At 38.2% G+C, this 12,082-nt stretch overlaps 2 protein-coding genes across 2 annotated transcripts; both read right to left on the reverse strand.

The window, feature by feature from the left end:
• Positions 1–2,641: 2,641 nt before the first annotated feature.
• Positions 2,642–6,397, reverse strand: LOC122989323 (interferon-induced protein with tetratricopeptide repeats 1B-like). The gene is made up of 2 exons (XM_044362132.1): positions 6,187–6,397; positions 2,642–4,278 (listed from the first exon to the last, which is right to left on the reverse strand). Exons 1-2 carry the CDS (start codon positions 6,189–6,191, stop codon positions 2,970–2,972), a joined length of 1,314 nt encoding a protein of 437 aa, XP_044218067.1. The 5' UTR covers positions 6,192–6,397; the 3' UTR covers positions 2,642–2,969.
• Positions 6,398–8,489: 2,092 nt separating this feature from the next.
• On the reverse strand, positions 8,490–12,082 carry LOC122989318 (interferon-induced protein with tetratricopeptide repeats 1B-like). The gene is made up of 2 exons (XM_044362127.1): positions 11,933–12,082; positions 8,490–10,024 (listed from the first exon to the last, which is right to left on the reverse strand). Exons 1-2 carry the CDS (start codon positions 11,935–11,937, stop codon positions 8,689–8,691), a joined length of 1,341 nt encoding a protein of 446 aa, XP_044218062.1. The 5' UTR covers positions 11,938–12,082; the 3' UTR covers positions 8,490–8,688.

Below are 12,082 nucleotides of genomic sequence, written 5' to 3' on the forward strand. Positions count from 1 at the left end.
TCACACATCGATAGAAAAGGCTGAGTGGATGGAAGCAAATAAGGAAGGAGTGAATGAGGGGAGGAATGGATGACGAAATAGCTTTAAGTGGAGAGAAAAGGAAAAAATATGAAGGAAACTACAGGGGCAAAGAAAATAAAGAAAGAGTAAAGGTAGGAAAGTAAGGTTGAAACGGAAGAAAGAAATTTACCGGTCTCAGTAATTCATTCCCTGCCAGTATGTCATAGTTGCGTCATTGGACATTTGCATTCTAGCCATCCTGATGCTATGTGTTCCTGATCCTTATCCTGACTGTTCCTGATCCTTATCCTGACTGTTCCTGATCCTTATCCTGTCATTTATCTGTTCCTGCTGTTCCTATGGCAAGAACATCAACAATAGGAACTGCTGTTTTATGACCTTCCTGCCCCTTTATATTTGTTCCCCCGATTTGGACTGAAAAAAACAAAATAAGAGAAAGAAAATAAGAATCTGAAGGAAAAAAAGACAGGAAGGCAGGGAGAGGACAGAAGGAAAAGGCAAAAGTGAAGGAAGTTAAGACACAGAGAAGTGAGCTGAAAGACAGCGAGGAAGGAAATAAATGGAGGAAAGAGGAGAGCAAGCAAGACAGGAAAGATGAAACAGAGAAATGAAGGGAGGAGATGAGGACAAAATGAGGGATGGAAAGATGGCTGAAAGCAGAGCTGTAGCTACTAAGGAAGATCTTATTAAAACATTATTACACTTAAATGCACACGGTGGATTTAAATGGTTCATTCTGATACTTTACGCTATTCTTACCAAAAATCCTTAATTCTGACCATGATCCTTATTGAAAGGTAATATGGAAGATAGAAACAAAGCAATAAACATAAAGTATAATAAAAGGAAGCGAATTAAAGGCAAAAGAAAGAACAGACGAAATGGAACAAGAAGAAAGAAAGTAAGAACTCAGCAGCTGTGACTGGCAATAAAAATGTCACCATTAACTTGCAAGATCCATAATGTTAATATTTTGTGTTCTGATGCTCTAAAATAAGACATTTCATATATTTTTGGAAATACAGGAGTAGCTACTCACCTCATTATCCAGCTGTTTCCTTCACTCGGTAGTTCTCTGAATATTAGTCTGAAGCAGCTTGCTGTGATGTTATGTACATGTATTTGAATATTCAAACCAAGGGTGTAGATTTGGATTTAACTTTGGTAGGGAAATTTTTTGTGGATGGCTAAAATAACTGTGTATATGTAATTGTTCTCTGTCACGCTCTTCTCTTTCATAGGCACATGCAAACACAAACACACATAAAGAACCTGACTCTGCTAAATGTTTACTTTACTGAATATGTATTTGCTGATTTGCCTGAAACTGGACTGTATCATAATTATCTTCTCTGATTTTTACACTTTATGTTATTGATAGACTATTTAACTATGCATCTGAGACCACAATTCATATTTAAAATTAACATATCATAGAATGTCACAAAAAGTGTGTAGAAACCTGAAGGTAATTTGCTGCTCTGTAAAGTTTTTAAATCTCACCTGAGATTCTGTCTTTCTTTCAGTTTGTGGATTTGGGCGAGTATTTTGGAGTATTAATACTTTATCAATGAATTACCTTGTTGTTGGGGGAACCACCTCCTTTTTGGTTAGGATTTGTTAGTGCTAGGAGGGAGCACTAACCCTTGTCCAATTTAATCAATGAATCAATCTCACAATCATAAGTTCTTGTCCCAAACAGTGACCTCTGTTTACTGCAGCTCAAAGAAACAACCAAACACTTTTAGGATAAATAAATTATGCTGTCATAATGTTTCTTGCTCCCTGACAGTATGTATTGTCAATCTTCATAATGACTTTAGTATTATACCATAATTTTGGCATCTCATTGTTGTATTATGTTTTTTATGGTTGTAAATTCATATTTATTTTATTTCAGGTAGAACTATGTAAATTGGTACTAATAAAGGAGAAAGTAGAAAGTGTTCATTTAATTGATTCCATTGAATGATTTGGGTAACTTAGTTTGAGTAAGTGAAAATGCAAAATTGTGAAATTTGTCTATATACAAGGATACAGTTGAGAATAAACAGAGAATAAAGTTTTCAATAATGAATAAGTCCTGACTTGGGTTTAAATGGAACTTTTCTTCAAGGAAGTTTCTAATTGTAAGCAAATAAAATTATTGGTATTAATAAAGGAGAAAGTAGAACGTGTTCATTTAATTGATTCCATTGAATGATTTGGGTAACTTAGTTTGAGTAACTGAAAATGCAAAATTGTGAAATTTGTCTATATACAAGGATACCGTTGAGAATAAACAGAGAATAAAGTTTTCAATAATGAATAAGTCCTGACTTGGGTTTAAATGGAACTTTTCTTCAAGGAAGTTTCTAATTGTAAGCAAATAAAATTATTTTCATGAAACTTCTTGGGAAAATATGCAGAAAATAGTCAAATAAGTTTCTTATCAGACCTTCTTGGAGAACACAAGATAAAATATTGAATCTTTGAACCAACATTCTTTAAATTTAATGTTGGCAGCGACTTTCCAAAGTTGTAGTTTGACGTCTATCAGTGTTTTGTGTGCAGTGCTGCAAAACTGTGTAGAGAACATGAATTTCTTGTAAATTAACCACCAAAACAAACATATATTAGATTTTATTGTGTTTATTTTATAGCATTAGTACAGTGTACAAGTGAGATACAAATTTCTACCAATACAGTCAGTTCCACTTTGTGATTATATTCAGGTTATACATCATATTAATCTTTACATTTCTCATCAGACAGTTTTATTTTTCACTACTACGAAGCTTACAGCAAAGCATATTTCATACAAAGTGCATTATGTTCTTATTTAAACTTCTAAAACAGTGCTAAGAAAAAAACAAAATCAACACACCAGTTATATAGAAAACACCATGGTTATATATGAATCCAAAAACATGTTATGCACCTTCACTTTCTTCTAGATTTAGGATTTTCTAGACTTTCAGTTTGGCCAGTAACTCCTCTATTTCTCCACACATTGGGCTCCTGTTTTTTTCTTTAATCTTCCTCAGAACTTTGATGCTGTTCTCTCGATAGTAAGATTGGTGCGGTATCTCTGCTGCCTTCATGTTATATTCTATCGACCTGTTGTAATCTCGTCGAATAAAGCTTAAGTGTTTTGCGTAGTAGTTGTAAATCAACTGTTTCTCTGAAGGTTCCAGGTCCATTTCTAGTAGTTCCTGGTAAATCTTCTCAGCTTCATCCTGGCTATGATTTGACTTTGCGTATATATTTGCGAGGGTTATTTTGTTCAGAAGTGAATCAGTGTAAAGAGAAATCACTTCTTTATGGAGACTGATCCCTCTGTCTATCGTGCTTTGCTTTATGCGACTGTCCCAGGCCAAAACAATCCTCCATCTGTAGCAGAGTGCAGCACATCTCTTCAGGTAACGTTCATCTGGATGCTTTTTCAGAGCCTCCTCTGCCAGAGCAACAGCCTCATCAACAGATACATAGTTTTTGTAAACAGTTAATAATACTTTGATACCACTGTAGCTGCTGACAGGATTTTCCAAAACCTTTCTGGCTAACTCACGTGCTTCATCTTCAATTCTTTCTCCTTTCTTAGCACGCTGCTCAAGGTACTGAGCAGCAAGGTACAAGTTCTCTGGATCCTGTTCCTTGGCCATTCTCATTTCCTCTAGGATGTCTTCCCCCACTGGTGTGTCGTTGAACCTAGCAGCATTCACTAACGCTATGATACGGCTGGTGTTCCACTCCACCATGTCCGGCTGCATCCTGATGGCTCTCTGGAAGTAATCTGCCACCAGAGGCTTTTTATCTTTGCTAAACTTCATCAGGGTCCAGGCTTTTTCAGCGTAGATCTCTGGAAGGAGCTCGTCCTGGGATGGAGATGGGTATTCTTTCAGCAGGGTGTCGACCTTTGACAGGTAAGTCTGACTCTCTGCTTGTTCTCCCAGGTGGTGGTGCAGCCAAGCCAGGTTCCCGTAGTTCACCGCCAACCAGGGACCTTCATCTGAGACGGTGTTTCTCGACCGGCGGAAGGCCTCTGTGGCCCTGCTGAAGAAACGCCGGGCATCTTCAGTGAAGCCCAGCTGGTAGTGAATGTACCCCTGCAGGTTGTAAATGTGACCCAGCCAGCTGTTTCCCTCCTCGGTGCCGATGTCCTCCAGCTCCTCCTTGACACATAAAAGTTTGAACCTGCTGGGGTCGATGTCCCAGGTGAAGTGGCACTGCAGGGCCTTCAGTTTGGCCTCCAGTGTTGACTGACTCTGAGCAGCACTGAGGGAGAATAAAAATAACTAATATTAAAACACATCATCAGCATGTTAATATAATATGTTCTGAGGCTTTGATATGTTTCGTTAGCCAGTGTTCATCTCATGTTATCAGAAAGGCTAAACAGTTCAGAATAGGTTGATTCAATGTCATTTGCACCAATGCACCACCTGCTGCACTGATTAATACCCCTCATTGGCAACAGAGAGGTATCAGGCTTAATGAGTGGAGTGTGGCTACATTAGACCAAACAAGTCCAATTGGTGGAGTGCATTTTTGACATATTGCAAGTAGTTTTCTGTTTGTTATTCTTTGCAGTGTTTATCTGCCATTTATACAGAATATTGTACTAAGTATGGCGTTATGTAAATACAGTAATTATCATGCCACATGGTAGATTCCTCTTTCCTTGTCTTTTCTCTTGTGCATTAACATTATCTTTACATAGTAGATGTTTGATTCATATTGCTATTTACTGTTCTTAGGATGACAGAAGGGTGGGTTAACTGAGCGTTACTAATTAAGTGCCATATCATCAGTGATCAGCTGCCATGTCCAGCTAAAGGCCACCAGGTGTCACTATTGGTTTCCTAAGTGAGATTACCCTGTTAAGAGTTCGTTTGGTGAGAGAAAGTAGTACTGAAACTGAGGTTTTAGGTCGCTGTAGTCAGGTTTTGGTGGATAAAATTATTGAAATGTTTATTTGATACTTATTTTACGATGCTGATATTACTTTCATCTCCATAGCCATAGGTGTGGTATTGGTTAATATTTGGATAAGTTGCCAGTCATTACTAGGAAAGGCAAGTTTATTTGTATAGCATATTTGAACAACGAGGCAATTCAAAGTACTTTACATAGAGCATGACAGGCACTAATCACTAAGTTAATTTTCATATTGCTTCTCCTTTATTAGTTTGTGTTGAAGCACACCCACACATCAATAAAGAAGACAAACTCATCAGAGTTTCTACACGTGGCGAGCGTCAAGCATGAACTGAAAGACAAGAAAGATGAAATAAAGAAACAAAGACAGGAGACAGAATGAGGGAAGGAAATGAGGAAAGATGGATGAAAGCAGAACTGTAGCTACTGAGGAAGATTTTAAGACATTATTACACTTAAATGCTCTTGGAGGGTTTTAATGGCTGATTCTGATACTTTTTACAATTTTTTTTTACATTGTTAGGCAAAAACTGGAAAAAGTGGGATACATTTTACAGAAAATAACGGATAAGTTATCATAACAATAAGCAAAAGAATGATAATTATATTAAATAGACAGAAAATAACATTTTATAGACTTGTCTATAAAATGAGAAATGTCTTTGGGTGTGATGGATTTACACCAGGTGATTTGTGACCTCATCCTTGTTGAAAGGTAATATGGAAAAAGCAAGAATCATAAAATATTGTAGCGTCCGCCAGGACGTGTTCAAATAACAGGCAACTGATCGGCACTGTACCGTTTATTTAGCTGAACAGGATGGGTAACCACGCCAAAAAAAACAACAACAATAATGTAACTCGAACTCACAGAACTGTAGCTGCTGTCACTCGCGCCTCTCGCTCTCTCACTCCCTCTCCTCCTCGCGCACGCGCACACACACACTCACATCCCTGCCCCTCCCCTACTCACGCCCTCTTAACATGTGGCTACCAACAAACGCTTAACAGTACAAGAACATTAACAGGGTCGCTACAATATAATAAAAGGGAGCAAACTGAAGGCAAAAGAAGGAACAGTAGAAATGGAACATGAAAAATAAAATAAGAGAGGACTCAGCAGCACTGACTGATAATAAAAACATCATCATTAACTGGCAAGACCCATAATGTTAATATTTTGGGCTTTGATACCCCAAAATAAGACATTGTTATACATTTTGAAGTGCAGAAGCAGCGACTCACCTCATTATTCTGCTGTTTCCTTCACTCAGTATTTCTCTAAATATTATTCTGAAGCAGCTTTTGGGTCCGCTGGCATAAAGTCAGTAGCTGTTGTCCAACTTCTGCTTTGCTGTGAATGTTCTGATGTTGTGCATGATATTTATAATGATGCAGAAAGGACTTCGGACTTCTAGAACAGGCGGCTGTTCGCTGCAGCGAATTACAAACTTGCAGAAAGTCTGCTTCGTCAACGTAGAGAGAGACGAGACGCCCTTAGTGAGTTTTAAGGTCAGCAAATTCGCGCGAATAAAATTCACTTCTCGCTCATTCGAATGAATCTTAACTTTCGTTTCCCAGCAACAGAAACTTACTGCCAAACTGCCCAATTAAAAGATTCACAATCTGTCACGTGAGTCTTAAAACAAACAGTCAGGTGTCCAAATGAACATTTAACATGTTTTTCTTGCTGTAATCATTCCTCCTGTTCATACTGACCATTAGAAGATCCCTTCATAATGCACTTACAATGGAAGTGATGGAGGACAAAATCCACAGTCCTCCTTCTGTGCAAAAATGTATTTAAAAGTTTATCTGAAGCTAATATGAAGCTTCAGCGTCCAAATGAATCAAATCAAGTAGATATCTTTCAAAGTTACAGTGTTTTAGTACCAAAGTCCCTCTTTTTGTTACTATACTTTCACTGCAGCTCAACACTGTCCGAGGAAACACAAAGAGGATAATTTGATGCTAAAAAGACTGTAAATGTGGCAGATATCCACTTGATATGACTAACTCAGACTGGGGGGAATGATTACAGCGGGAAAAACATGTTTCAATGTTCATTTGGGTTCCTGATTGTTTCTTTGAACTCAGCTTAATGTTGGCAGCAGTTTTCCAAAGTTGTAGTTTGACATTTATCAGTGTTTTGTGTGCAGTGCTGCAAAACTGTGTGGAGAACATAAATATCTTGTAAATTAACCATGAAAACAAACATACATTAGATTATAGTTTTTATTTAATAGTATTAGTATAGTGTACAAGTTTCTACCCACATAATCAGTTCCGCTTTGTGATTATATTCAGGTTATACATCATATTAATCTTTACATTTCTCATCAGACAGTTTTATTTTTCACTACTACAAAGCTTACAGTTAAGTACAGTAAAGTTAAGCAAATTTCATATAAAGTCCATTATGTTCTTATATAAACTTCAAAAACAATGCTAAGAAAAAAACTAAATCAACACACCAGTTATATAGAAAACACCATGGTTATATATGAGCCCACAAACATCTGATTAAAACCTGACCATTAAAGTTCATAACATGATTATGGTAATGACATTTTAAAAGACCATCTCAGTGCTTTTAAATGATTCAGCTTGTTTCCTACAAATCACATAAACTCTATTACTGCTGAGCATCTTTTCAGAGTGAATTTATAGGCTTTTAATTGTTCTTCTTCCTTCCAGCAGTCTTTGTCTTTCATTAACTTCACTATGATGTTAATATATATGTACTGATTATAAAGTTCAGTTTTATAACCTTGTCTTCATCCCGTTTACACACACGCGCAGCTGTCGCTGCCGTCTTCACCATAGCAACGATCGCTGAGGATCATGGGTAGGCTAATGTAGTCGCTTCCGCTACCGTACAAAACTGACAAAAAAACTTGATTTCTAAACCAAAATTGCACGGTCTTTTGAATGTGGTTTTCTGGATTTTCGTTAGGAAACAAAAAAGGAATAGATCACGTGATTTCGTTTTTCAATTTTGGTTTAAAATGAAAAAATGAAAAAACGATGTGACTTCCGTTTTTGGTTTCAAACACACAAAACGAATTGGCTTGATGTCTGCAGACCTGTCCGATATTCAATCCAAAAGGGAATAACGATAAAATGAATCGGCAAAAGCCAAATTCGTTATTTGATTCTGGTCCTGTTTTGAAACAAATAACAGATTTACCATTTTTTGGTTTTTGAATTACAAATTAATTACGAATTATCCGATGATACCTGGACCCTGTAGACCGAGGTTTGAATCGTTTGTTTTTTCAGTACAATTGACACAGACAGAAACCGGAAACGTTTTTTTGTTTTTTAAATTTTGGGCAAAAAACAAAAAGTACAAATTCAGCTTGATTTCTTGTTTTCTGTTCTCACCTGGAACCTTTATTTTGAAGAGTACAGTGCAAACATAATTGACAGAGCACACTGGCCAATCAGAAACAAGGGGGCACTGAAGGCCCACCCACCAATGAAAACAAACATTGAGTGGTAAATTTGTTTTGTCAGCAAGAACAGAAAACCAAAAAATTGAGCTGAATTTGTGTTTTTTGCCCAAAATTTAAAAAACGAAAAAACCAACTTGTTTCTGGCTTCTGCCTGTGTCAACTGTACCGTAACAAACAGTTCAAACGTACCTTGGTCCTGTAACTTCCACAAATCTTTTCCTCAAGTTTTCCTAATGTTTTAAAATCAGAATGATGAATATGTACAGATTTTTAAGGTAATGTTGTACCTTCACTTTCTACTAGATTTTGACTTTTCTAGCCTGGCCCGCTTGGTCAGTAACTTCTCTATTTTTCTACACGTCGGGCTCCTGTTTCTTATTTTAATCTTCCTCAGAGCTTTGATGCTGTTCTCTCGATAGTAAGATTGGTGCGGTATCTCTGCTGCCTTCGTGTGATATTCTATCGACCTGTTGTAATCTCGTCGAACAAAGTTTAAGTGTTTTGCGTAGTAGTTGTAAATCAACTGTTTCTCTGAAGGTTCCAGGTCCATTTCTAGCAGTTCCTGGTAAATCTTCTCAGCTTCATCCTGGCTATGATTTGACTTTGCGTATATATTTGCGAGGGTTATTTTATTCACAAGTGAATCAATGTACAGAGGAATCAATTCTTTATGGAGACTGATCCCTCTGTCTATCGTGCTTTGCTTTATGCGACTGTCCCAGGCCAAAACAATCCTCCATCTGTAGCAGAGTGCAGCACATCTCTTCAGGGAACGTTCATCTGGATGCTTTTCCAGAGCCTCCTCTGCCAGAGCAACAGCCTCATCAACAGATACATATTTTCTGTAAACATTTAATAATACTTTGATACCACTGTAGCTGCTGACAGGATTTTCCAAAACCTTTCTGGCTAACTCACGTGCTTCATCTTCAATTCTTTCTCCTTTCTTAGCACGCTGCTCAAGGTACTGAGCAGCAAGGTACAAGTTTTCTGGATCCTGTTCCTTGGCCATTCTCATTTCCTCTAGGATGTCTTCCCCCACTGGTGTGTCGTTGAACCTAGCAGCATTCACTAATGCTATGATACGGCTGGTGTTCCACTCCACCATGTCTGGCTGCATCCTGATGGCTCTCTGGAAGTAATCTGCCACCAGAGGCTTTTTGTCTGTGCCGAACTTCATCAGGGTCCAGGCTTTTTCAGCATAGATCTCTGGATGGAGCTCGTCCTGGGATGGAGATGGGTATTCTTTCAGCAGGGTGTTGACCTTTGACAGGTAAGTCTGACTCTCTGCTTGTTCTCCCAGGCGGTGGTGCAGCCAAGCCAGGTTCCCGTAGTTCACCGCCAACCAGGGACCTTCATCTGAGACGGTGTTTCTCGACCGGCGGAAGGCCTCTGTGGCCCTGCTGAAGAAACGCCGGGCATCTTCAGTGAAGCCCAGCTGGTAGTGAATGTACCCCTGCAGGTTGTAAATGTGACCCAGCCAGCTGTTTCCCTCCTCGGTGCCGATGTCCTCCAGCTCCTCCTTGACACATAAAAGTTTGAACCTGCTGGGGTCGATGTCCCAGGTGAAGTGGCACTGCAGGGCCTTCAGTTTGGCCTCCAGTGTTGACTGACTCTGAGCAGCACTGAGGGAGAATAAAAATAACTAATATTAAAACACATCATCAGCATGTTAATATAATATGTTCTGAGGCTTTGATATGTTTCGTTAGCCAGTGTTCATCTCATGTTATCAGAAAGGCTAAACAGTTCAGAATAGGTTGATTCAATGTCATTTGCACCAATGCACCACCTGCTGCACTGATTAATACCCCTCATTGGCAACAGAGAGGTATCAGGCTTAATGAGTGGAGTGTGGCTACATTAGACCAAACAAGTCCAATTGGTGGAGTGCATTTTTGACATATTGCAAGTAGTTTTCTGTTTGTTATTCTTTGCAGTGTTTATCTGCCATTTATACAGAATATTGTACTAAGTATGGCGTTATGTAAATACAGTAATTATCATGCCACATGGTAGATTCCTCTTTCCTTGTCTTTTCTCTTGTGCATTAACATTATCTTTACATAGTAGATGTTTGATTCATATTGCTATTTACTGTTCTTAGGATGACAGAAGGGTGGGTTAACTGAGCGTTACTAATTAAGTGCCATATCATCAGTGATCAGCTGCCATGTCCAGCTAAAGGCCACCAGGTGTCACTATTGGTTTCCTAAGTGAGATTACCCTGTTAAGAGTTCGTTTGGTGAGAGAAAGTAGTACTGAAACTGAGGTTTTAGGTCGCTGTAGTCAGGTTTTGGTGGATAAAATTATTGAAATGTTTATTTGATACTTATTTTACGATGCTGATATTACTTTCATCTCCATAGCCATAGGTGTGGTATTGGTTAATATTTGGATAAGTTGCCAGTCATTACTAGGCAAGGCAAGTTTATTTGTATAGCATATTTGAACAACGAGGCAATTCAAAGTACTTTACATAGAGCATGACAGGCACTAATCACTAAGTTAATTTTCATATTGCTTCTCCTTTATTAGTTTGTGTTGAAGCACACCCACACATCAATAAAGAAGACAAACTCATCAGAGTTTCTACACGTGGCGAGCGTCAAGCATGAACTGAAAGACAAGAAAGATGAAATAAAGAAACAAAGACAGGAGACAGAATGAGGGAAGGAAATGAGGAAAGATGGATGAAAGCAGAACTGTAGCTACTGAGGAAGATTTTAAGACATTATTACACTTAAATGCTCTTGGAGGGTTTTAATGGCTGATTCTGATACTTTTTACAATTTTTTTTTACATTGTTAGGCAAAAACTGGAAAAAGTGGGATACATTTTACAGAAAATAACTGATAAGTTATCATAACAATAAGCAAAAGAATGATAATTATATTAAATAGACAGAAAATAACATTTTATAGACTTGTCTATAAAATGAGAAATGTCTTTGGGTGTGGTGGATTTACATCAGGTGATTTGTGACCTCATCCTTGTTGAAAGGTAATATGGAAAAAGCAAGAATCATAAAATATTGTAGCGTCCGCCAGGACGTGTTCAAATAACAGGCAACTGATCGGCACTGTACCGTTTATTTAGCTGAACAGGATGGGTAACCACGCCAAAAAAAACAACAACAATAATGTAACTCGAACTCACAGAACTGTAGCTGCTGTCACTCGCGCCTCTCGCTCTCTCACTCCCTCTCCTCCTCGCGCACGCGCACACACACACTCACATCCCTGCCCCTCCCCTACTCACGCCCTCTTAACATGTGGCTACCAACAAACGCTTAACAGTACAAGAACATTAACAGGGTCGCTACAATATAATAAAAGGGAGCAAACTGAAGGCAAAAGAAGGAACAGTAGAAATGGAACATGAAAAATAAAATAAGAGAGGACTCAGCAGCACTGACTGATAATAAAAACATCATCATTAACTGGCAAGACCCATAATGTTAATATTTTGGGCTTTGATACCCCAAAATAAGACATTGTTATACATTTTGAAGTGCAGAAGCAGCGACTCACCTCATTATTCTGCTGTTTCCTTCACTCAGTATTTCTCTAAATATTATTCTGAAGCAGCTTTTGGGTCCGCTGGCATAAAGTCAGTAGCTGTTGTCCAACTTCTGCTTTGCTGTGAATGTTCTGATGTTGTGCATGATATTTATAATGATG

The sequence above is a fragment of the Thunnus albacares genome, chromosome 9 (assembly GCF_914725855.1).
Source record: "Thunnus albacares chromosome 9, fThuAlb1.1, whole genome shotgun sequence".
In the NCBI taxonomy this organism is placed as follows: Eukaryota; Metazoa; Chordata; class Actinopteri; order Scombriformes; family Scombridae; genus Thunnus; species Thunnus albacares.